We start from the raw sequence: 26,917 nt of genomic DNA, 5'->3' as shown, positions 1-26,917 counted from the left end.
AAAACCTGCTTGAAACAAATTTAGTTGATGGCTCATTTCTGTCAAGAGTCCCTGTAAAACGCGGCAATTGGTATGAAAGACTTTTTAATTGCACCTGTGTAATGTAAAAATGTCTTCTTTGAAAAAGTTCACTTGATTTGCAGTAAATACTGTGGTGCAGTTATATATATATATATATATATATATATATATATATATATATATATATAAACAGATTGGCGGTTTTGCATTAGTCTGAAAGGTAAAATCTCTGGTCAGTAGATTTCTGTGAGGCGGTTTTCATCAGTATCCACTTTAAGACTTTCAGTGCCAAACAGTGCCTGCTTCTCTTTATTTGAAATGGCAGCATGATAGATAGCACCGGTCCCTGCAGAAATACTGAAGTGATTTCAGGGCCACCTCCGTTGGCAGGCTCATCATGTCTAATTGACTTGTAGTACAATAATCTGGCCTGCAGGTTGTCCACTTTGATACAGGAGAGGAGGAAAAAACCCTCAAGGCATAGTCAACTGAAATATCAGGCTGATATATGTATATTTTTTTCTGCTTAAAGGACTGATATTGGGAAAGGTTATAGAATAAAAATCATCATATTCAAAGTGATTAGCAAAACCACCATTTTTTCTAGAGTAGGCTATTATCTGAAAACGGCAGCTTTGCTAATTACTGTGAATTTGATAGGCTGGAGTAGGCAAAAATGTATACCATTGCACTCTTGAGTAAGAGTATAAAGTGTCTGACATTTGAAGTACCTCAAATTTGTACATCTGTACAGAGATTGAGTAACTTCAGCTTTCTTAAACTCTCAAAAACCATTAAATGAGCTGCCCTATCAAGGCCATACAGAACATCAACAATACCCCTTAAGGTGCCATAAAAATGGCATCTTAAGGGGTTAATGGAGGACATATGGCCGGGACAAACAGCTATAAAATATACATCTAGTTAAAAGAACAGAGCAAACAAAGGCCTGCAATCAGTTCCATACCTTTGAGCTCACCTGCACTGCACCTTGCGCAACATGTGTTATGAAAAACAGAATTTTCAATTAAATAGGCCACAGTTAAAGTAAAAGCTAAAGCTACTCAGCCAATATGTCACGTGGAGTGTGAAAATACAATGAAATTCAGGATATAACTTCTATTTGTCTCGTTTTTATAAAAATACGAGACAAACTTAGCTGGGTTGACTGGACAGATGATTACATGTGCAGCAAGCCAGAAAGAGCCAGTACTAAGCCCCGCCCATGCATATTTCACCTCGCCCTGTGATTGGCTGAGACTTCTCTGGCGGCAGAATGTGATTGGACGTCAGTGTCCAGTGGGCGTATCAGGATGTAGTTGTTTTGCAACTGTTGTGGAGGCGTAACAGCCGTTATTACTATATAGATTCTTTACTTTCAGATACTCCTCGTCTCGCCTTGTTTTTCTTTAACCGGTGTCATTGTATAGTGCGTGTAGTCAAGTAGTAGAAAATGACAACAGTCGACCTTGCTCGAGTTGGGAAGAACTTAGTGAAGAGCGCTGAAAGTAATGAGGTAAAGTCATAAAGCTGAGCGACTGTGTTAAGATGCTATATGTACTCCTGTTTGGTATGTGTGGGTTGAGTTTAAAGTAACTGTCTTTGAAGATTGAACTGTTAAGTTGACTCGTTCCCTGCAGAGCTCCATGCTGAGTTTGACGCTGATAAACCTGCCATTACCTCACAGCATTGATTTAGCAGCTGTCTAATGACGCCTCTAGTGTGACATAATGATGATCTGATGGGAATACATGTGACTGTGTGTCATGACATTGCACTTCTTGAATCTATAGTGCAGGATTTCACACAGAGCTGGCAAAATCATCATAAAAGTCCCACATGTCTTCTGTGTTTCACCTAGTTTCTTATTTTTATTTCCTGTGTTTCAGACTGTAGAGCTTCAGTCTCTGTGGAAAGACCAGCCGGTGGTCTTGTTCTTCCTGCGCAGGTTTGGCTGCCAGGTGTGTCGATGGATGGCATCAGAGATCAGCAAACTGGAACCGGACCTGAGGGCCAGCGGCGTGGCTCTGGTGGGCATCGGACCAGAAGAGTTCGGGCTTCAGGAGTTCAAGGAAGGAGGGTTTTTTAAAGGATGTAAGCAGAGATCACTCAACTAATGCAAATATTACACTTGATCTTTTGGTAAAGTTATGGGATACACATTCTACAACACAAAGCGTAGTTGTCTTGTTAAAAATCAGTCCCAGCGAAACTATTTTAACGCTACTGACCAAAGATTCAGATTTGGAAATTTGACGTGTGTTCAAGTAACAAAACATCAGAATAGTTTTAATCAGACACCTGTTTTTGAAGTGATGTCGTACTTGGATCTCGCCAATTGGGAAAAAATTTATTAAAATAGGATCATGCACTTTTATATCAGATTTTAAACTCTCTGTTCATAAATGCTAACATCTGTATCTGTTTGTTTTTTCCTTACACCTTAAGTAAAATCAAAATTAATTGGGATATTTATCTAATACTTTATATGTCGTCCTCTCTTCTGTAACAAGCCTAAAATTAACTCCGTTCCAAACTTATGTAAAGGAAAAGTTGGGCGTGCCTCTTAACCTCCAGTCATCTGGTTGAACTGCAGATAATCATCCATCATTTTCCTTTTTAGCCATTTATGTGGACGAACAGAAGAAAACTTACAAGGCTTTGGGATTCAAACGGTGAGTAAATCCTTATCCGTAAGTTGTTTGGTGTAGCGTTTTCTTTTTATGAGAATGATAGAAGGTTTAGTTGACCATGATCATCAGTGTGATCTGTATATCTAAACAATAAAGCTAGAAACAAAGGAAACTGAACTTCAGTTTCTTTAATCTGTATACTACAGAACTGCAACAATCACTCAGTTCATCAGTTACACAGTAAATAAACTGAATAAATAAAACTGATAAATTTGATGATTTGGATTTAGGACTGTCGTCAAATATAACAAGACATTTGAGTGAATCTCAAGATTTTTTAATTATTATGGCCATTTCCAAACTGAATAGTTACTTTAGAAAATAATATGCATACTTATTCTGTAATTTTGTCTAACTAATTGTATTTTTCCCACTCAGGTACACAGCTTTAAGTCTTGTTCCTGCTGCTCTCGGAAAGAAAGTCCGAGACATAGCCTCAAAGGTAGAAATCTTGATAGTTTAATGATTACTTAACCGCTCACTGAGTTACAAGAGCAGTGGTAAATTTACTGATACACAGATTCTGACTTCCTGTCCTCTCTGCTTCTTTCAGGCCAGTACCGAAGGAATCCAGGGCAACTTCTCAGGAGATCTGCTCCAGAGTGGAGGCATGCTCATTGTGGCCAAAGGTACAATCAGAATACACCAGAGGGGGATATGGAGCTGATGCACAAGAAGTTTGCCCTGTCATTTAAATGCTGGAAAATATAAACTTAGAAATGGCATTTCTGCTCTCTCTCCTCTAGAGGGCAATGGTGCATCACAGTGATGTAGTGTGGTCATAATCAGCTGTTCAGATGCCTCTCACCTGAATTTGACAGTGCTCAGCACAGTTGAATTTCCTAAATTCTTACATCCACACAGAATTAAACTGTTTTAAGTCTTCAGCCCTGTTTTGTGTTAATGAATCAGCTTTGAGGAGAAAAGCTTCCATCTGAGTGGAAAGACACCATTCGAAATAATCCAAAGCACCGAGTTTGGAAAACTGAAATCTGAAGTCACACTCAGTCTCTGTTAGTGTGCTGATTTTATTATTTTATTGTGTGGTAGGGCAGCCTGACCTTGTGAAGAGGAAACAGCAGGACAAAATAGATCACAGGTCACTTTGTCCTGTTTCAATTTTAAAAGTCTCGACTCCAGCAAAAGTCCTTACTGCCCCTAATTCCTTGTCCTTGCTTTGCAGTTAAACCAGACTGCATTGCACATGTTTGAAGCACTATATCTTTTAAGGCTAATTTTGGAATTTATTGATTTTTCTTTTATTAGTGTCTTTAGTGACAAAGGGTTTTGTAACCTGTGTTAAGTATATAATAAGATTCTGTGTATTAAGGCGGCTGTTCGTTCACAAAAGCAGAGTCATAATGGCCTTTGATTGTAATGCTCACAGTCAAAATGTTGCTTATTTGATGATGCCTGCTTTATTTTGTTGGTTTTCTCTGAAAAGGTGGAGAAAAGGTCTTACTCCACTTTATCCAGGATTCACCGGGAGACCTTGTTCCACTGGAGGACATTTCCAAGGCATTGGGTGTCTCATCCTCAGCAAAAGCAGGACAGAAGCCAGTGGTAAGACATGTCACTGATCACATTTCTTCACATGATTCATTTCAGTCACTTTAAGCTTTACAGCAAGGGGTTAAATTCTGTTGTGTTTGTTGAAAAACACTGTTTCGTCAGGTTTTTGTGTTTCCTGCAGTCTCTGTTTTACGTCAGTGGACTCACGCATCAGAGTAACCCCCTTCACAGACAATTTCACACTTATTACACTGTCTTCATGGTCCGTCAGCGTCTGTGTCAAAGGCCCCAAAAACCTTTTAAACCTGACTGATGATCTCTGTGCACAGAGAAGTTATAATAGAAATCCATACCATATCCGTACTGTAGCATAAGACGGAAAACCAGCATTGGCAGCCAGCATTTATGAAATTTATCTTCTTTTCACAAAGTAATAAACAGCCTGTCATACGCAAGCATGTCATGCACGGGCAATTATAACCCAAAGGTGAAATATGAAGCTAAACCAAGGGTATAATTAGCTCACTGACACAGGCAGGAAACGATTAGCCGTGTTTTATCCAAAGGTTTATAAAAAAAAAAAAAAGTCTGTTTAATCTGTTCAAAAAATCTAAACTATAAAAGTGATGGTTTTATAGGTGTTTATGTGCAGCACTATGTCTTGGCCGTCTGCTTTTTGTCTGGTAAACTCACTGTGGCAACTTGAGGTGGCCTCTGCCATTGTACCAACTAATTCATTCATTCATTTTCTGTAACTGCTTGTCTTGTGGAGGGTCTCGGGGTGGGCTGTCCCAACTGTCACTGGGCGAGAAGCGGGGTACACCGTGGACAGGTCGCCAGTCTGTCATTTGGCTGACACAGAGAGACAGACAACCATTCACACTCACACCTACAGCCAATTTAGAATCACCAGTTAACCTAACGTGCATGTCTTTGGACAGTGGGAGGAAGGTGGAGAACCCATGCAGACACAGGGTTTCAAACCAATAACCTTCTTGCTGTGAGGCATCAGTGCTAACCACCACGCCACTGTGCCGCCCCCCAACAAATTACTGTTATTAATTAATTGGTGTTTGTGTCATTCGTACATTTTGTATGGATTAAACAAAGGTGAAATAACATGTTAGTTGTTGATTTGACAAAGCCAGGCCAGCCGTTACCGCCATTTTCCAGTCTTTATGCTAACTAAGCTAAGCTAAATATTTAACAGACAGATATGAGAGTGGTCTCAGTCTTCTCATCCAACTCTTGTCAACACTCTGACTTTCAAAAGGTCAAATTATTGCATCAAAAACTGCAAATGTCAGAAGAGTTCATGTGACAGTGAGGCCTTGTGCAGCTCATGTCTTTGATTCAGGCTACAAAAATGTCAAAGTGCTTACTTATCATTTTCTCAAATACAAAACAGATAGAAAAAAAAAACTCAGGACAGCAAATGCTTATGTAACACCATACTGGTAGCACACTGAAAATTACAGTTTGCAGATTAAACCACATTGTTGATTATGGATCTGTGGTGCCATTACATAACCGAATGTGAAATAGAAACCCTTATTAAAAATGTTCTCCCGTTCTGCGCTATAACAACACAAATTGCTCCCAGATGTTGACCTACAGCATTATCTCAAGTCCAGGACTCTTCAAAGCTTGTCCTGTGATCATCAGGGCCTTCGACATGCCCATGATATCCAGCACATGGTCTGGGCCAGATTTTTGCATCCTGGTTCTGTTCGTTTCCAACAAAAATCCACCATGTCAGAGCTGTTGCAGCATGTCCCCATGACCTGTCTGAAGACCAACAGATGTCATCTCTGCAGCCCAGGAACAGAATAGACTTTGTTTTCGCCGAGGGGTCGAAATGCGTCAGGGACAAGTTCAAGTCACAAGCTAACTGACATGAGTGTGTGGAAGGGGCTCTGACAAAGTTACAGCTTTGTTAGCAGAGTGAGGTCAGTGGCTGATCCGGGTGAAATCAAGAAGTAAGGTCTCTCTGTTCGAACATCTGATAGACACGGCTTACTCTTTCACAAGCTCTCTCATCTGTCTGTCTCGAGGTGGTAACTCTGAGACTGGATTTCCTTTAGAGCAACCCTTGTCTCAGCTTTGTTCAGGTTGAGATTTATCTTATAAACTGAGGTGCTAGTCACCAAGTGCTTACAGATCCTGGTCTTTTACCCCAAAAACTCCTGGCTGTGTTTATACTATGCAAACAAAAAAAAGTCTCCAGAAATCTGTTCTACTTTGTCTCAGACATGAGGTCAATTAAGGTTATGAGGGAAGTATGAAAATCTTTTCTTTGTGAAGCATGAGACCTTTAATATGGATATGATATACAGAAAGTTATGTTTATATTCATTTTAGCCTTAACTGTACATATCATTACAACTTCATAGCAGTGTCAGGATCTCTATAAAATATTTTCTTAACTTGACAATTAATTATCAGGATATAAGTATAATGTATGAGGTCAGAAAATAGTAAAACAAAAAGTATCAGTTTTATTTTCAGACCCTAATCCCAAATTCAGTTCTCTGTGAATACCAGTAAATTACACCGATCAGCCACAACATTAAAACCACTGACAGGAGAAGTAAATAACACTGACCATCTTGTGACAATACGGTGTTCTGCTGGGAAACTTTTGGACCTGGCATTCGTGTGGATGTTACTTAGACATAGACACCTAGACCAGACCAGGCACCCCCACCCCATAGCAATGACACTCCTTGATGGCAGCAGACATCCCCAGCAGGATACAGCCCACACAAAAATCACTTTAGGAACAACTCAAAAAAACATGAAAAACAGCACAAGGTGTAAGTATCTATGGGATGATCCACAGAGGCCCCAATCCTCAACCCATAGGGCCCAAAGGCCCCCACTAACAACATTCTGTTGCCAGACACCACAGGACACCCTCAGAAGGCCCATGCCCATTCTCTGATCTGTTTTGGAGGCACAAGGGAGACCTACACAATATTAGGTCATAATGTTATGCCTGATCGGTGTATATGTGTCAATGTAGCTAATCCGTTTATGTTAAAGTGTAAACAGCCTTTATATATCTCTAAAGAAATAATGTTTCAGCCTGCTACAGTGATTTCTGTGCAAAGTTATTTGACCTCTTTTTGAAAGCTGTGAGAGGCCCAGTTGTTTTAGGTGCAGAATCTGCTCTACTATGCGTTCAGTGTTTTCATTGTAGCATTCCTTCAGGTTTCAGCAAAAGAAAAAAAAAAAAAGTCAGCTGCTTTAATAGCTCTCAAGCAGATTTACATTTTGACTCTAGAATAAGATCCAAGACAACATGAAAATGTTGTGTTTAAAGAAGGACGCTATGCAGAAGCTCACTTGACTGCAACTCGCATGTCTTGTTGAACACTGGGGTGAAGTCTTCAGCGTTTGGGATAGTCCCAGACACTGCTGTCTAACTGCTGTATGAGTTAAAATAACAAGTATTGCAATAATCCCGTTCCGTTTTAGTATTATTTTCTTCTCATCTTACTAAAACTGAATATTTAGTAGAAAGTGTGTGAAACTGATATATACTGTATGTGAATGAGTGACTTGATGGGCTCTGCTTGTATAAATACTAGACCTCTTATGAATAAACTGTTGCAAAATGTACCCACTTGGGATTTTGGAGGATAGAGATAAGACCTCAAGCAGAAATATTTGGTAGTTTTCTGTAGAAGTTGTTGCGGCTTCCAGGCTGATGTTCTCCGGGATGGCAAACGGAAGATTAAACATCTCTACTGTTGTTTACCTGTAGCTCAGCGTAGAAGTTTTATCCTGTTGATTTGAGCAGACATTAAAGAAACATCTCAGATAAATGTCCTGCTGCAGATACGTAAGGGTCACTTTGTGAACTGAAGTCTTCCTTCTTGACAAGGGAAGCCTTTGTAGTGTAACTGTGTTTCGGTAGAAGCAAAGGAAGTTTTGCTCAGTGTAATCTATAGGAACGTGGTGAGGTTTAACTTTTGTGCCGTCTTTTGCAGTGCAACGACGACGTCTGTACGCGATGATGACGCCGCTACCAAATGTACGTGAACAGCACGCCGAGGTTCAGTGACGGGGGATCTCATTAAAATCTTGACATTAACGTAAAATCACTGCTAATAATCCAATGGCTCCAGATTCCTTTGTGACATTTTTCTTAACCGTTAAAAAGGCTTGCTGTACACGGAGCTAATGTTTTTTGTATATATACAGTACTAACAATGCCAAATGTTTTAATGATTGTGATAAATGTTGATAATTTGAAAGTTTACTTACCTTTAATTGCACTTAATCTGATTACAGTGATTGTTGTGTGGCTTTGTATTTCTGACATCCAGCTATAAACAGACACATTGCTTTGAATGCCTTGATTTAACATCAGTACAATTAAAACATATTTAAAAAAAATCATACTTGGCTTCAGTCGTTGACGTTTAATGCTGACGTGCACAAATTTAAAATGGGTCTGGAGGTGTCCGATTTTGACCAACGGTAATCCTGCCTCTCTGCAGAGAGGAATGTTTTCATTATTAATTAAAAACACTTCACACCTTCATCATTGGGCTTACTTCTACTCCACTTCAACAGTCCTCTCCATTTTTACTCTCATCCATGTGTCTAAAGGTGAAACTGACTAATTTGTGCCACCATAAGTGTTGCTTTAAAAAAGTTTCAAACAGATGACATTTTTGCAGCAGAACTTCCTAAAACTGTAACATGGGCTCAGATTAATTGATATTTCAGTCAGTGTACTGTTAATTGATACTCCAAAATAAATAAATGCATATTGCCTGTGTAACGGCATACACAATTTATAGATACAGGGGCGTAAATCTGTAATTTAAAATGTTTTTATGTAGTCAGCAGCCTAAGTAATGTTTGTGTTTTAGTGAAACATGCCAGTCCTGTATGATGGTACTTTTCCTTCCCTGGAGTCAATCAGGGAGTCCCATCACAAAGAGTAACCACCCTCTTACATTCTCAAACTGTCATGTAACATCATCAGTTTGTATCATAAGATTCCACATGTACGCTTTAGTCAGATACGTGTATCTATGACAGATGTATGTTTATCTCGTTTCTCCTGCTGTTCTCTCTCTTTTCCGTCTATACCCGGCTGGCCTTAGGCAGATGGGTCCCTCCATATGAGCTGGGTTCTGCTCAAGGTTTCTTCCTGTTAAAAGGGAGCTTTTCCTTGGCACCGTCGCCTTCAGGCTTGCTCTGGGGGTTTCAGGCCGGGTTTTGTAAAGCGTCTTGAGACGATTTGTATTGTTATTGACGCTATATAAATAAAATTGAATTGAATATGTGGAAGATGGTGGATTCATCTATTCACAATATCATTTATTAGTTGTTTAGTGAGTTTTCAGATTCTGCTTCCTGCTGATCACATTATACAGTTTGTTTAATACATATTTAGTCATGTGGTCCTCTCTTTGTCTCTTCGCTATGACACGAGTAATGGAAGGAACAAAATGTCCCGTCTGAAAGATAACGTGACCAACTATCATGAAGACATCTGTTAGAAGATTAAGTAGTGAGAGAAGCTTTGAATGTTACTGGTCAGGCCTAGCTCAGGTGTGACGCTGTCTATCATACCCGGTGACTTAAGTCTTTATAATCGATTCCATGAAAGAAAACCACTGAAAGGAGCTCCAGTTCTCTTCTGCTGAGTCTCATATCATACATTATGGAGCGCAACATCTCAACAGACTAAATCTCATGCTGAAAAGATCATTTACTACTGCTTTACAGATCAGTTGGAAGTTATTCATGAGAACTACCTTGTTGCCTCACAGTTACCAACATTTAAAACTGCCACGACTTCTTATCATCCGTCAAGCCATTGTGAGTTCTTAGCAACAATTTATAAAGCTTTTTAAAGTTATTAAAAAGTGTTTCTGCTGATTAAAAAACATCAAGAGATATTCTGTTTTCAAGAGAGCAAGTTTCAAGAGACAGTCACTTTAATGGCAATAATTAGAGATCTGAGTCACAAAAATAGCAGTCTAGATAATTACATAGCAGCAGGAACATTCATAAAACATCTTAAACATCTGAATTCTGGCAAAGCAACAATGTCATAAATATTCATTTAGATAAATAAACTCTTCTGAAAGGTGTACAGATGAAACGTTCAGATATAGCAAAAAGGAAAATGTATTTGTACTTGGCTGGTAATTTCCAAACAACACAGTTTCACAATTTAAGTGTGAAGCTAAATCTAAGGTAAGAAATGTACTCTGTCTTTCTCACCTGATTTCTATCAGATATTCTGTCGTGTAGGACATCAGTTCTCTACAATAATACATTTTATTTTATATAACCTTGGTGTTCAGTTAACAACTTTGAACTGATGCACAGTTTTTTTTTTTTTTTTAAATAGGAAAAACGGACGAAATATACACGAGTCTAACCCGTTGCTCTTCTCACGACAGCCTGGTGCTGCATCTTTGATTTATCCTTTAGCATTTCTTTGAACATGACATGAATTGTTGTTCAAAGGAGTAGTTTGACATTTGGAGAAATATGCTTTTTTGCTTTCTGGCAGAGAATTTATACAAGACTGAACAATACTTATACCGTAAAATATCTCATGGCCAGTAGTTAGCCAGCTTAACTTAGACTGGAAACAGCTAGCAAGCATGTCCACATGCAACCAAATCGGCTTACCAGCATCTCTAAAGCCTCACACCAAAAACCACTTGTTTCCACTCAAAACAACCAGAACTTACAGTTCTAGGAAACTATTCAAGAAACTAAAGGGTTTCCTCAGATAGGTTTTTGAGCTTTTTCACAGTGGTCTAAACATCTGCAAAGGTCAGGCAGATTAGTAAAGAGACTGAAATGTGGCTCTTTCTCCCTGTGACGGTAATAAATAAAAGTCAGCCTTTATTTTCAAAGTATTAATTTAATGGTATCGTAATTAATGGTATTGTATCGTATCGTATCGTATCGTACATTGATATATCGTATTGTATTGTAAAAGTCATTTGTAGAAGAACGAGTCACTTCAGGGTTAAACATGACCCCGAGATGCTGCTGAGTCTATGCATAAGGGATTTAGTCTGCCATAAATGAGCGCAAGCAGCTTTGATCATCACAAGCGTGAGAATCCGTGTTGCTTGCTCAGACGTCATTACACAATTCCTATTGCACGCTCAGATCGTCCGTGACGGTCATGATTCTGTCCTCCCTTGCGCTTAAATCAGCGTGGATTGATTACAGCATAAAAATCTGGTTTGTGGTCTCTCAAAACTGCGCACATTGAGGTCTGGTTTAATGCACAAAAGCACAAAATAATCCACAGTGACTTAAGTTGGAACGTGTTTTTTAACATTTAACCGAACCCACGGACTTTCCCAAACATTAGCCAATCTTCTTTTACATAAACCTAATTACGGTATCACAGCCTTGCACTTAGTCTGCCTGCTATCCATCCTGACCACTTTCGGCCAGCTCCTGAAAATAACCCATTCAGTGATATGTTTTGTCTCCACAACATAATTTATTTAGTTTATTAGTATATAAATGTAATTTCTAGTAGGTAGTGAACTGCAGACGTGCTGTAATGTGGATTTTATTACCGGTGGTCAGAGGCTGGGTAGCAGTTTCTTCTTTCATATTTAATGGACCAAAATGAGTCTAATCACTCCAATCATCTAACTCTTTGCCAGAAAGCGAGAAAAGAAATATATATTCCCAACCTGTCAAACATTTGCTTTAAGATGGCATCAGACCCTTACATTCAGAGGATGTGACCTCTCCCCCTGCTTGACACAACAGTATTTGCCAATATGTGAAGACTGAGAGACAGACTGAGAGTATAAAGCTTCAATATGAACATTCAGTTCAGCAGCCTCTGTTGAGACCTAACAGTCGTGTTCAGTTTACCAAGGCATCCTAAATGTGACCAGTGACAGCTAACATTCAAAACCGGCTTTGTGTTGCTTGTGATTTTCCGCTGCGTTTGAGAGCTCCCTTCAGCTGACTGCAGCCAGTGTGTCCATCCTCTCTTATGAGGTCTGCTCCGCTTTGATTCTCCCGTCATTACTTGTTAATAAAGGTAGAAAATAACAGTCCTGGCCCCGGCTTTCTCGTTAATGACAACCCTCATTCTCCGGTGTGTCTGCCCTGCGGGCTCGTGGATCAGCAAGAGCGGTCACCACGCTTCAGCACACCGCTTCCCGTCCTTTCATCTTGCACGACACTGATCAATGCAAGATCAGACGGCAAAGCACTTCGTCTGCTGCCTCTCCATGTGGGAGAGGGGGTTTCTTCTCCCTTCACTTTAACATGTAATTGGCTATGCCCGCAGGCTAAAAGTCTTGTAATCAATGTGTGCTCCAGTCTCCTCTCGGGAGATCACGCGCGGAAGGAAAGAACAATTGTTCTACAAATCAGTCACTATTTTTTTTTACTAAATAACTGCAGGTTTGTGTCACCTGATAAATGGCACATCTTTTTGATCATTTAGCCCACTAGGAACACTTTTGGGAACCTCTTGAAATCACGTAAAAAGGTGTGGAAGCAGAAGAAGAGAGGGAGCAGGCGTCAAACACACAAAACAACTGCGATCTAAAGGGGTAACAGTCAAAATCAGGAGCAACCAATAACGCAGTTAATATCGGTATTACATCACTCCACCTCCAATGACTGCTGGGGTTTCTCACAAGCTAAGAAAATAGCAGGCCACCAAATATTTTTCAGAACGTGTTGTATGTGGTTTCTTACAGGAAAACAGTCGTACATATACACTTCTGCAGTGCGTGATGAGCAACAACAATTTGCAGAACATGACAAAGAGATTTAAGCTCTCCAAAAAGTACTACGCAGCTTTGTCAATTTTAAATATGTGTCCACTTTATAAGTGTAAAAACGCTGAAAGCTGCAGCTCTCTCTGAATGTTAATTTACGGTTAAAGCTGTAAAGATTTAACAGTCTTAAAGTCTTTAGGTAATTTGTGTCCATGTAACAGTGAATAACCAAACTCTCCGAGTGTGACTAATTCTACTGTAGCTTTACTTCGCGCCCCCGAGCTTTCGTTTATTTCATTCTCTTCTGTCAGAGTAAGATGTGTTCACTACTATTCCGTCTGAAGTGGCACAATGTCTTAAAAACAGTACACGAAAAGACACCAAGGCAACTCAGTGCCAAATGTTAATGGATAAATCACAAAGATCTACGGAAGAGATTTTTAAAATGATTAGTTCAACAGAGGCTGGTTAAGCATTTAAAGCCAGCCGTATAAGCTTTGACCCTTTCGCAAGGTCTTCTGTTTTCTATGTAGCCTTTTCATTCATGTTCCCACTCACTGCCTGTCGTGGGACACAGCAAACAAAGAACAAGTGACCTCCTCATCCACAGACAACACTTCAAGCAAATTTCTTTTAATAGCGAGTTTGCTGTTGAAACTAATGTGTTGTCCGGGTAATCATACATTAGAAAAAACATCTACAATACATCTACAGTACTGCAAATGTCTGTGTTATCACTCGGCCCCAAATAAACTGGAATAACTCATAAGCAGGATGTCTCTGTGGGTTTAAAATGTACAACTTCTTTTGATTTGAGTTGCCCATGTCAAGAAATAAAATGCTTCGGGAGTTCTACCAGACACGACACTTCAGCTCAGGGTTCATTGGGCTGCCTTTTTGGCACTGGAAAGCTTCTGAGAAAGATTCAAAGTTCTGGAGTGATCCGAGCACCCTGAGGACGAAAGAAAAACAGAACATCAAGGATTAGGAATGCTAAAGTATGTGAAGAATTCTCAGGGAACATTAGGAAGTGTGAGTCCAGCCTCATTACACTACTACACTTGTATTTTCATTGTACAATATTATCAAGTATCCTGCACTTCACATCCATTTGACAAAAAAATAATTATTTTATAGACGGAGCTGGTCACTTCCTGGAAAATGGTTTAAAAAAATGCTGACGACTCATCCTGCACAAGGAGGAGGCGTGCACTAATCCTACGTCCAATGAAAGTCTTTCTTGAATATTCAAGTAACCACGGCCCCCTACTTCTGTCACCCCACCCCCCTGCGACCCTTCACAGGACAAGCGGTTACAGAACATGAACATCTGTGTTTGTTTAGGAGAGGTGTGGAACATTTTATAAATATCTCCACATTTGAGGTGAAATGGCCAGTGTGTGTTTATCTACACATCCACCAGCAACATAAGCTTTCATTAGGATCAAGCTTCATATCAACTAGTGAATCAATGACCATTATGCAATCTCCCTTTAGCTCTGTTTTTGGAGCAAGTTAAAAAAATATTTGGGCCCTTAGCTGCTAAATGCTCCTCAATTTTCAGCAGCTAACTTGGTCTGAAAACCAAAACAATAAGCTAAAAGAGGCTAAAAATATCCATAGAAAGACATGATTCTATGAGCTCATCATTACAAGTGACTCACGTGACATTTGGGTCATCATGAGATCCATTGGTGACATAAAAACATTGAAGCTTCTAAATTAAATTAAATACGTGGTGTTGGCTACACTGAACGAAAAAAAACAAAACAAAAACAAACCTGCAACCTGCAGCTTCTTACCTGTATTCTAAAGGACTGTGTGAATCTGTCTTAATGGACTGGCTGGCATACTCAGGCCGATAAGCACCACACCACACCTGAAATAAAAAGATGTATTAGTCAAGAGTAATCTATTTCTAAAATATCTCTACACGATCTCTATATCAGCAGTTGTTTTCTAAATACTAATAAATTATCTCTCAGGCTTTGTAGGTACGATTCTGAAACATATTATTTAACTAAATACTGACTTGTATATTTCATCATCTCCGTGGGGAGTGACTCTGGCTCCCAGATTTGCAACAGTTCCCAAATTTTTTATTGTTGATGACACTTATCTGCCTTTGCATTATGTTTTCTGGCACCACTGGTGCAGGGGAGGACGGAAGCTGCCAGAGTAAAGAGCCTTTGGCAGTTTCCCTCCACCCCTGCATGTGTATCTCAACGTTGATTTGTTATGTTATTGCTTCAGCGTCGCGCCCCCAGACCCTCTTGTGTGACCCTGTCCCAGTGTTTACTCCTCAGAAACGAACATCCACTGACAAATGATGCTCCTGAGCTCTAGCGCTCAGCTTCAGCTGGTAAAATTATTATCTCCCCGCTGTGTGCCCAAACAATACATAAAAAACAACATGGTCTTTTATTACTGACTTGAGCAAAGTTGAGAAAGAAAAGTTGCTTGTGATCCATGTCCAGACCAGGTAGACGAGGCTCCTCGCCCTCCATGTCCACCCACTTTAGATAAGCCTGTAAACACACGCGCAGAGAAGCTTAAAAACAGAGTGCAGATTTGCAGAATGTTTATTAGGAGCATTTTGAAGTCATTACTACAGAAATAGTAACATGTCGTTTTGTGCAACTAACATCCAACCTTATATGCTTGACGAACGCCTCCGTTGTCTGCAATATTCTCCCCCAGAGTGCTGATTCCACTGACCTGCAATCATGTCAACAGAACCATGGGCATACACAACCACGAGCGCATGAAAACACTCATTCTGGTCACTTAATGCATGGTGTTACACCCAAAACAAAACATCTCATGTCAAACACGCCGCCGGGTGCTTACATTTTGTCCACCTGCTAGCTTCCAGTTGAAGTTGCCATACTGTTGCACCATGCACTGTGACTGTTCTTTAAAGTGCTCAGCTGAGTAATTACTCCACCAGTTTAGCATATTACCATCCTTGTCAAAATTACGCCCTGCGAGGAAACATAACACATTAAGGAAAGTACTGTTTGCAAAGGCTACCTGTGCTATATTTGAAATAAGTATTACTCTAGAATGAAAGCAAACGATGTCTCTCAGTTCGTCATTTTCCAAAACTGATAAATCACTAGTGTCTCACCGTTGTCATCAAATCCGTGTGTGATCTCATGTCCGATAACCATTCCTATTCCGCCAAAGTTAAGTGCCTGGTGCTGATGTTTACTGAAGAATGGCGGCTGCAGGATTCCTGCAGGAAATACTGGATAGACAAAAACAAGTAGGGAGTGAAAATACCATAAATACTAGCTGTGCTACAGGAACAGGAATGCAATGAGGAATGACTGTTGCCATCAAAAACATCTTTCATTGGTCATAGGGAGTACCAGTGGCCTCAATGATTCTTGCTCTTACCTATCTGGTTTCTGTTGGGTGAGTAGAATGCATTCACCACGGCTGCACCAATGATCCACCTGTGGTGTGATTGGTACAGATTTTATCAAAGGCCTGAACTGCCATTTTTATGCCAAGTGCAATCCATGCATACATATTTTTAAACCTTTATTAATGTTCTTTGAGGGTTATTTTATGTGACTATTTATAACCTTTATTTAACCAGATAAAAAACCCATTGAGATCAAGACCTCTTTCACAAGGGTGACCTGGCCAAGAAAGGCAGCAGCACACGTCATGGTAATCAGGACAGACAAACAACAATAACAAACAACCAGTAAAAGATGAAACATGAAAATATAAAAAATTTAAGATGCGAGAAATAAAGTGCAGAGGTTGTAGGTACAGTAAAAGTTAAGAACATAGGCACTGTTCGAACGATTTCCATTGAAGTTTTTTTAAAATAGAGCGGAAAGCTTCCAGTGAAACAAGTTCTGACATTTTCAGTTCAGATTGGAGGGCATTCCAAGCAGAGGGGGCAGAGAAGCTGAATGCTTTTTTACCCATTTCAGTTCGAACACGAGGAACAGTAAGATGCAGAATGTCATTCGATCTCAGGGCATAACGGCTTTTAGTTCTCTGAAGAAAAGTGCATAAATACATGGGAACCAAGCCAAGAAGAGCCTTATAAACTAAAGTCAACCAGTGTGTATAGCGTCTTATGTCCAGGGAAGGCATGCCAGCTTTTGCATACAGTTCACAGTGGTGGGTGAGGCTATAAAAGCAACAGATTTAATAGAACATTCAATACATCATGTCCATTTTAGAAAATAATATTTTCTGCATTACATCCCTCTTTACAATCTTTGAAAACAGGAGGCAGGAGAACAAATAAATTTAACTTCATTTAACTTCATTTAAAAGAAAGGTTTGTGTTGTCACCCTGCATGATGTTTTACATCATGCACTTTAGCCAACAGCACTAAAAAAAAATGCCATGTGTTATGTATCAACCACTTACAAGTCAGGGTCAACAGGCTCTCTGAGCTTCTTCAAACTCTTGTGTGCTTCTGACCTGAGGTTCTCGAGGATGTTCTCAAAGTAGTGTTCCTCGCTAAAATTTAGCTGAAAAGAGAAATGGGACAAATCTGTGATAAATGTGTCTTTCAGTTATTTACTGTATTTCCTGGAGACAAGACTTACATGAGCATATTCCTGGTCGAGCTTCTGGTTGGTTTCCTGTAGAATATGATCTGGATAGCCAATGTGCTCCTTGATAGCCATGGCCTACAAAAGGTGACGCAGTCATTATATACAATAGCTTACATCTTCTGGACTATCTCAGAGTGAGAGATCATTTTTGCTTGCGCTGTACCTTTTCTCTGGCCTTCTCCTTTGAGGGAGTGTCCATCCAGCTTAACTCCTCCAGGGTTTCCACATATGCTTTCTGGATCTTCCCGATGAGGTCACTGACCTGTGAATATAAGAGTAACCACAGTCTCTTACAGACATTGTTTGTTCAACTTTGAAAGTGACAGTGAAATGTAAGTCACTCTAATAGGCAGTTTAGGCTTCTGCGTCAATTTGATGCCGTAGCTATGGCGACAGTGCAGAGCATACACAGACCCTAACGCTGTAGCCTGACATGCACCTCACCAGAAATGTAACTACGTGCTGCGGCAACGCAGAACGCAAGTAGCAGTCCACTTTGTGGTAGCATCTTTCTGCTTTAGTATTTCCGGCTGCTTCTCCATCTCCACAATTTTCAAATTGATTGTTTTGTATGACTTGTCTTTAGCAAAATTTCTGCAAAATTTTCAGTAGCGACTGCCAAAAAAGACACACGCCAACTAGCGTTTTGGTGGCGTTGTTACAGAGCGAGCCAGACTGATGAGCGCACAAATCTGATGGACAAATCTGGGTTTGCCGGTTGCCAGGACAACGGTACTTGTCTGACTGCATTGTGCCAAGCATGAAGTTTGGTGGAGGGGGGATTATGGTGTGGGGTTGTCTTTCAGGAGTTGGACTTGGCCCCTTAGTTCCAGTGAAATGAACTGTGAATGCATACCAAGAGATTTCGGACAATTATGTTCCCAACTTTGTGGGAACAGTTTGGGGATGGCCCCTTCCTGTTCCAACATGACTGCACACTAGTGCGCAAAGTAAGGTCCATAAAGACATGGATGAGCGGGTTTGATGTGGAAGAACTTGACTGGCCTGCACAGAGTCCTGACCTCAACCCGATAGAACACCTTTGGGATGAATTAGAGCGAAGACTGTGAGCCAGGCCTTCTCATCCAAGATCAGTGTCTGACCTCACAAATGCGCTTCTGGAAGAATGGTCAAAAATTCCCATAAACACACTCCTAAACCTTGTGGAAAGCCTTCCCAGAAGAATTGAACTGATGTCCGTACTCAAAGGATAACTGTTTTCAACTCGTGAGTCTGCCCAGCCAATAACAACGTACGGGGTGAGAAAGCAAGAGCAAAGAGGCCACAGTGGACGTTTTATTTTTCTGATCCACTGCTTTGTGCTCAGGAACGCCGCTCCCTCTCTTCATTTACCCCCTTGAACACCTCTGCTCTCTCTCATTAGACAAGAGGATCGACCATGTTTGAATGTTATTTCCAAAGCTGTATGTTTTTAGACCAAAAAGACGTACCATCCGTTTACTTTCTCCTGCAAAGGTCTCGCGCACATACATAGCTCCAACTGCGTTCTCCATGCTGCTCTGGACATAACGGACACATTCTCGCCACCAAGCGTCCTCCACCGTGGTTCCGTAGAGAGTCTGACCACACACACACACACACACACACACACGCGCAGACACACACACACACACACACACACACACACACATACACATTATTATATTATTTTGCCTTTGAGCAACATGTGTTGTTCAGTTATATCCTTCCCATCACACCTTTCTGTAACGGGCTCTGGCGTCTTTGAAGCGGCGACTCAGGCTGTTAACTCTGTCAATGATGAGTTGCCAGGTGAGGTAGTTCTGAATGGTTCTGCATTGGAGGCAATAGCATTCGTCAATTAGTCAATATGTCAATTAACAAATTAATCTAAATGCGTCGTTCTGCGAATAATGTTCCCAGGCTGACCTGACACTGTGTCTGGAGAGAACATCATTCATCTTCTCAAGGTAGGGAACGCTGTACACCACCACCTCCTCCTCCAGCTGGACATCAACGGACACGCTCAACAGAACACCTTGAATAAATCGTGTCCAGTTAAAACCCTGGAAAACACAAGAGGCAGGACATAATTATTTTCAATATACTTACAAATTAATGCTTAGATGTGGTTTACAGGATTTTACAAGGAATCTAATGTTAAGATAGGTAATGTGTGTTTATAGCTGTGCTTGTGTATCTTGACCAAAGCCACACAACCATTGTCTTTGACTGTGGGATTTCTCTTGATTTTCAGTAGGTTTGTGGTTTATGAAAGCAACAATAATGGTTTATGAACTCTCTAAAAGTGATGTTGTATATTAAAAAATATTAGATTATTATCAATAAACAAGACACATGTGCTTGACATACAGTAAAGTCCAGGTACAGCAAGCTAAAGTGGAACCTTTAATTTCTACGTTCAAGACATAAACAACATGCCTTCCGTATTATTTTCTATATCAGGACTCTATTATTACTACACTTATGCCATGGCCACTCGCTGTACTCGGCACCAAGAGACATATTTGTGTCTTCCATCCCCCATTTTAAAGTTTGTTTACAGAAATCTAAGTTTTTTCACGTCAGCTAGAATGTAGGAAAATGTAGTCTGTGGTCTTCCTGTTGTAAAGATTTACAAGTATATTCTACATTTTAGGAACTTTTTTCATTGCCAGGCTCATTTCCAGTTTTTAAGCTAAGCTAACTGGTTAGCCTCATGTTTGTTCTGCACTGACGAGAGTGTATTATCAATCTTCTCATCTAACTCTCAGTAAGAAAGTGAATAGTTGTATTTCCCAAAATGTTGCACAAGTCCATTAATATTCATCAGTCCATTAGTATAAATGCACCGTCCTGCTCAAAGGTAGTTCAATTAATGGTTTGCTAATTAGGTAGAAACATTCTCACTCATCCTTTCACGCTATCTGAGATACAGTTACCTGAACCAGTGACCTGTTAAAATATTCAACATGTAACCCACAAGAAAGAATTCATGCTTACATTAAGGCTGAAGGTGCTCTGCAGTTCACCAAGTGTCATCTTGTTGTAAAGAATGGTGACATCCTGGCGCTCCTCTGCTGGAGAGGTGGCCTGTCAAGCAACAGGATAAACAGGATATATTTTATAAACCGTTTCTTGGTTAGATATTCGCATTTTTCTCTCCTTTCATCAGGAAAGTTTCATTTGTCACGCTCTTGACAGGCGGGAAGACAAAAAAGGTGGTTAAAGGCTTGGCCGATCTCCACGATCCATACAAAAAGTAGACGGGTTCTCTCATTTTTCATCTTGTCATTATTCATTTTCCATAGCGCTCGTCCCACAATTCCATTTCCTGTTGTGGCCAGCACTCACGTTGGCGATGTCTGTCTCCAGCTCCAGAACTTGCATCATTTCCTCCCACACTCGGTCGTCATCCTGAGTCAAGTTCCTGTCCTCGCGGGTTATCTTGGCAATTGAAACCATAAAGTGTAGGTAGGCCTCTCGAACCTAGGGTATAATCGCATAAACTCTTTTACAACCAAATCAGATTATATCAACAATATATTAGAAATGACATTTGGAAAACATACTTTTCCAGAAACAAAGTCAGGATTAGTCAAGATCACTGTGGACAGTTTTTATTATATCAATACTAAATCCGCTTCACTCTGAAGTCAGAAAGCTCAGACAGGGATATTTCAAAACCAAATGAATAAATAAGTGTCTGCAAAGGTAATTAGGCTACATGGCAGATAAGAGGGATAATGATGCATGTGTTATGTTGTGATTTGGCCAAACTTTGACATTTTAAAGTGTCACCTTTTTGTAGTTTCCGTCATTGAAGTAATAGTCTCTGGATGGCATTCCAAGTCCCGGCTGGTCAATCTATAACAAAAATAGAAGAGAAGCAATTATGTGTCTTTGCATTCTCATAATATGTTATAGTTAGGCTGTTCATACAATTATTTAAATGAATGTGTATTTAACAAGTGTCTGTGTGTCCACTGTGTGTCTTGACTTTCGTCTTAACATCTTGGGACCATATTTTCACTTTAAGACGTCATGTTTTGTTTTAAGTAACTAAATGAATCTTTGGGTTACGTTACGTAATCCCGGGATCTATGTGGCTGCACAAAATGTAACAATGACATTGCTAACATACTAATGCTATATTGCATTGCACACCACTGCATCCGACACTTTGCATCGCACTTGGTGATGTATGGCTTGGATGCAGTCGCTCTGCCATGGAAACCAATTCCATGAAGCTCTCTACGCACTGTTCTTGAGCTAATGTCGTTTGCCACGTTCACTGACTTCTTGTGGTGTTCTAACTGAAAATCAAACAAAGTGACAAATTGAAATTTTGATACCATGATCCTGTTAGAAACACAGTCAGTAAACGAATGGTGACCATGATGTTAATAGCATCCATTAAATAAATATGTCTGAACCAAAGTGGTGGGCCGACATTGCCACGGCAGTAGTGTGCCAAAAATCAATAAATGCACGTCACACAGACTGACAAGTGCCTCCATTACTATAAGCAAGACCAGTGTAGCTTCTTTTGAGTTACTCCTTCATACACTAAATGTCTGTAGAACACTAGATGTGTTTTAATCTGGTATTGTACACGTACCCCTGTTGTGTCGTTCAAGTTAAGAGATCCAATACATTGTATGTCCTGTCGTGCCATTTGTCGACAATAATCCATAATAACTACTTAATTATTATTAGTGCTAGCACAAACTGTCGTCTCACATAAATGATATGCCGCTGAGAGTCCCGGTCATCCGTCCACACATACATGTCCAGTATAACCTTCTTGTGGAAACGGGCGGTAAGTTTCGCCAGTGTGTCTTCAAGGCTCCACGCCTCCTCTGAAACAAGGAGAGAAATAAGCATTGAAATTTAAAAACATGTCTGGCTACAAAGAACTATTCAGTGTACCACCAGGCTGCAAAAAAAAAAACAAAAAAAAAAAAACAAAACAGTGTGCCTCTATGCCACTGCTGCACATTAACTATGCTCTCTGTGTAAATCTGTGTGTGCAGATGCAGCTATGCGTGGTTAATTCTGTTTGAGCCACCGTCCATGATTACATTTAATTAAAGTGGCAAGAGCCAGGAGCACGGGGAAGAGCAGCGTAGACTATTTAAAGCCTCCTTCACAGCCCTGATTGAGGACTTGCTCCTCTGCCCACACATCGCCCTCCCAAACTCCACACCTGACTGCTCGGCTGAAAAAAGCCTCGACCGGCCTCTCGATCCCGCCAACAAAGCTTATACTCAGCAATTCACTGAGTGCAAATATAGCTACACGGGCCCTGCGTGAACAACATGTGTTTGAGGAGGAACAGTGCCTGTTTGTGCTGGAGGCATTAATCAGAGTGTTGTTCGGAGGCGTTCCTACCTGTTGTGGTGTTCCAGTCCTCTGACGCCACGGGCCAGTCTCCGATGCTGTCAATGAGCTGCAGGAGGGGCTGCGAGTCACGCTGCTCTATGAGGCCTGCGGACACAACACATACTGTATGTAACAACAAATCATGCAGAAAGACAACGTGCAATGTGGAGGCTGGAAGTTCATTCCTTTGCACGTTTGAAACAGCTGAAGAAACTCAAGAATGAACATTACACGCAAATAAAGTTAAAGCTGCATTGTTGCGATCATGAGGACAATGAGAATCATGAGAAACTTAAAGATTGGGTGATATGACTGAAATGTGTTTTTGTCAGCATATCTTTTTTTTTCCTCCTTACTTTCATTCATGCAGGAGGTGTAAAGGGTTTTGGCCTTCTTGATGGCGTCTCTGTCCTGCTCATTCCCTGTTTCAAGAACACCTGCAGCAGCAGAACACACGCAAGCATTTCCTGTCAGAACGAAAGCCCACGCATGGCTCGGAACACTGCAGCCCACTGACCACACGCGATTAAACCCGGCTGACCTTTGAGGACAATCTCCAGCTTGTCCCTCAGAATGTCAAAGACGCTGTGACGGGAGCTGGTCTCCGGGATGACATGTCGCTCCAGCCAACCCCCGCAGGCGTACTGGTAGAAATTATCACAAGGCTTCACGGACTTATCCATGTTCTGCAAGAGTCGGGCGGCTTTAAGACATCAAAGAGAAAAGCGGGAGGGAAGAAAGGCGGAGGGACGGCATGGTAAAGATTCATGAACTGTTAAAAAAACACTGCAGGAGTGCAAAGAAAAGGCAGATCTTCTCACCTGCAGTAACACAGTCCTCAGTTGTGCACACATTGTTGAGGTTGGAGTGAGGCAACGGACCTGGAAAAGAAAAACAAAACAGTGTGTCAACAGTTATGAGAGAGAGGATGTGCAAATTACACCCCAACCGAGACAGGGAGGATGTTGTTGTGCTCTGATTCTAAGTAGCTTAGTTCTGTCGAGAGAGGCAATGTCTGCGTCAGCATCGACTGTGTTCTTTCACTTTTGTGCGGCGCTGCTGATCGGGCAGTAATGGGAATTATAGTATTACAGTGTCTGTGAGAGGTCGAATATGACGCATGCCTTCCCACATGACCCACGTTGTATTCAGTGCTCGGCTTCCGGGATGAGACTCACCTCCACCTGTTGAGCTCTTGGACACGCTCGGCCTGTTTGCTTGTTCTTGGACGGACGGGAGACAAAGGGTCAAGACAACGTTAGAGGCAGCCTGGATGAGATTATTCTGAAGTTTAATTTGCAATTTTGAAGCAAGATACTGATCTACACACTACAAAATACAAAAATAATATTTTCTTCAAAAAACAATAACTACAATTAGAAGCCAGTTGCATTTTCGGGACCTAAGGATAGGCCGGCAAAACCCTTATTTTGCAGATTTTGGGTAACATTAATCTTTAAACTAACACTGAAAGTTATCTGTTGACATACAGACAAAGCTTAAACAAAAGCAACTTGACTTGTTGGGCTTTCTCAAAGACCTTTTAGCTTTGTCTTTAGATATACCTCGACCTGAATGACTGAGGACTTATCTCTTGACATCAGTACTGCATAAAGGATATCATGTTCAGCTCTGGAGACAAGGGTCAAGATTCCTGTGGCTTGCAGTTATAAACAAACAAAGCAGGGAGACACTTGCCATTACCGCTGCCATCTGTAATAGCTGGATATTTAAACAGTGATCCTGATCCTGATTACCTTTCACAGCCGATGTGTAGAGGACTGCCAGCCCGGCCAAGGCACAGCTGACCAACAGCAGCAGCACAGACAGACCAATTTCTGCAACAGTCCAGCGACGCTTTCCAGGTTTACTTGATTTCTCCATGATATCCATTTGGCTTTCGGATTTGCCCATATTCCTCCCAACTGCCGGCTCTGTGGGAAAGACACGTGGGAGTGTGGGACGGTCCAGGCAGAGAGCTACCACTGTGAGAATGTGTGTTTGTGTGAATACGTGTGTGTGTGGGGGCTGTACAGTGATCCATCGGTAAACTGTGCCAGCTGACCTGCAGTGAGTGAGCTTCAACTGCTGAACACCTACAACAGCTTCACTGTCAGGAGTTGTGAAACTGTTGCACAAAGACATGTTTGCTACAGTGTTCTCTGCAGCCATATAAGATGTTTCAGCTCAGGTTTCTGTTCTAAGGTTTAATTACTATTTTTTGAATAAGTTTAATACTAAAAAGTGGGGCTCTAGTTTCACACCTTCAAAAATCAGGAGCTGGGAGCTGGGATTAAATCCTTTCTAATTAGTTTATTTAGATCAGAGAAAAAAACTTAGGAATTTAGAAAAGTAAAATTCTTTAACTTTCTTGCTTTGATTTACTCTGTCGTCAGTTTGTTAAGGTTCCTAACATGGGTTTGGGGCACAAAAGGTTAAAATGAGACATTCCAGGAAGGCCAGTAAATACCGTGTTGCTTATTTTTAGACATCCACAAGCTAGAAGGGTTATGAACCCAAATCTGGAAATGCATGCTATCACTTATCTTTAAACTCGACGCAAATTAATCTTCACTCTTCTCTGACGAAGTGTTTAGAAGACCAAAACACGCTGCAAAGACACCTTTATGGCAAATCTATATCAATAAATATGATTTATTATCTATTTCTCTGCAGATACAGTAATTTGGCAGCTGGCTTTCAATATTGGGAGTGATTGCACAATCAATTTCCGCAAATGGCACCGCGCCAACGTGTCACTGAATGATGCCTTTGTTGTTCAGTTTGAGTAGTTTAACAATAATGATGATGCTTTAACAGGACTCACCTGTTTTAATGAATTACATTTTGCACCACACAGACGTTCGTTCAGGACATTATTTCCGGCTTTATCATTGAGCTCCATATGTTTCTAATCTACCAAAGAGTCATTGTGCACATTCAGTGTAACATTCATGCAGGAAACAATTTGGCAAACTGTAAATTAACCATTAAATTTACTTACTGGGACCATTGTTGTTTGAAATATTAGGCCCCCCCGCGTGCACATGTACGCCGAGCAGTAAGCCTGCTTCAAGAGAGCTAATTTCTATGCACAATAATTATGTACGTGTGAATACAATATTGCAAATGAGCATTTGTGCAGGGGACAAAACAACAATCACCCGTGGCTTTCAGCGGCATTGCTTCACATCTATTCACTCGGCAGCACCTGTTTCTTCCATAACCATTCCCATTGCCCTATCATTAGGCCTGACAGGGGACGGGGCTGTAAATCAGAGGTTCACACTGCTGTGCCCCATTAGCCCTTCCTGATGAATACTCATGGGCACATATCTGGCACTACAGTGATGAAGAGCAGGCAGGGGCTTGTTAGAGCTTCACTGCCTTCCGCAGACTGGATCAGCTTCAGCACTGGATGGCACAGAAACACTCTGCGAGGCACAATGCTCCCATATTGGATTAACGACCTGCCTCACTTTATGGAAAACTGTGCAATAATGTGTGCAGTCTGCTGCGTCAAAACTAGGTTTGCTGCCCACTGGAAAGAGTAGTTTACATTTTCAGTTCCTCAGATAGCCACACTGCTTCCTTGCGTACAGGATGGAAAAAGAATTTAGTTCTGTAGTAGCATGCATTTTTAATTGTATTTATAAGTGTCTTCACAAAAAGAAGATTACTTATCCGATCCGTCAGTGGTGTTTCTTAATATTTTCATAATTTTAAACTCATGCTAAACGCACTCATTAAGTGGCTGTGAGGCTGTTGTGTTTTTTTTTTTTTTTTTTTTATCTGTTATCTCTTTATCTGATATTCAAACTGTTGCCCGAAATGAAACGTTCACTTGGTGTTGATTTGTTAGAAGGGCCTATCGAACCATTTAATAAGTAATGTGCCAAAGCATTTTGGATATGCCTTAAAGATGCCCATTAATTCAAATTAAGATGCTAGATTAAGATTCACAGATACATTTCGTGTGAA

At 40.7% G+C, this 26,917-nt stretch overlaps 2 protein-coding genes across 2 annotated transcripts; one reads left to right on the top strand and one right to left on the bottom strand.

Moving 5' to 3' along the window:
- Positions 1-1,268: 1,268 nt before the first annotated feature.
- On the top strand, positions 1,269-8,980 carry prxl2b (peroxiredoxin like 2B). The gene is made up of 7 exons (XM_084543351.1): positions 1,269-1,537; positions 1,911-2,115; positions 2,645-2,696; positions 3,093-3,156; positions 3,268-3,343; positions 4,159-4,277; positions 8,222-8,980. Exons 1-7 carry the CDS (start codon positions 1,475-1,477, stop codon positions 8,246-8,248), a joined length of 606 nt encoding a protein of 201 aa, XP_084399477.1. The 5' UTR covers positions 1,269-1,474; the 3' UTR covers positions 8,249-8,980.
- Positions 8,981-9,617: 637 nt separating this feature from the next.
- On the bottom strand, positions 9,618-24,936 carry mmel1 (membrane metallo-endopeptidase-like 1). Its single transcript, XM_084543350.1, has 23 exons — positions 24,694-24,936; positions 24,115-24,159; positions 23,758-23,817; positions 23,478-23,639; positions 23,293-23,373; positions 22,946-23,041; positions 22,295-22,413; positions 21,353-21,418; positions 20,906-21,040; positions 20,555-20,644; positions 19,481-19,617; positions 19,291-19,384; positions 19,024-19,152; positions 17,736-17,834; positions 17,564-17,647; positions 17,382-17,485; positions 16,382-16,440; positions 16,110-16,229; positions 15,830-15,963; positions 15,632-15,697; positions 15,412-15,507; positions 14,782-14,858; positions 9,618-13,931 (listed from the first exon to the last, which is right to left on the bottom strand). Exons 1-23 carry the CDS (start codon positions 24,848-24,850, stop codon positions 13,832-13,834), a joined length of 2,310 nt encoding a protein of 769 aa, XP_084399476.1. The 5' UTR covers positions 24,851-24,936; the 3' UTR covers positions 9,618-13,831.
- Positions 24,937-26,917: the final 1,981 nt, after the last annotated feature.

Source organism: Chelon labrosus, assembly GCF_963514085.1.
Source record: "Chelon labrosus genome assembly, chromosome: 4".
Lineage (NCBI taxonomy): Eukaryota > Metazoa > Chordata > Actinopteri > Mugiliformes > Mugilidae > Chelon > Chelon labrosus.
This window is presented reverse-complemented; position numbering and strand designations above follow the sequence as displayed.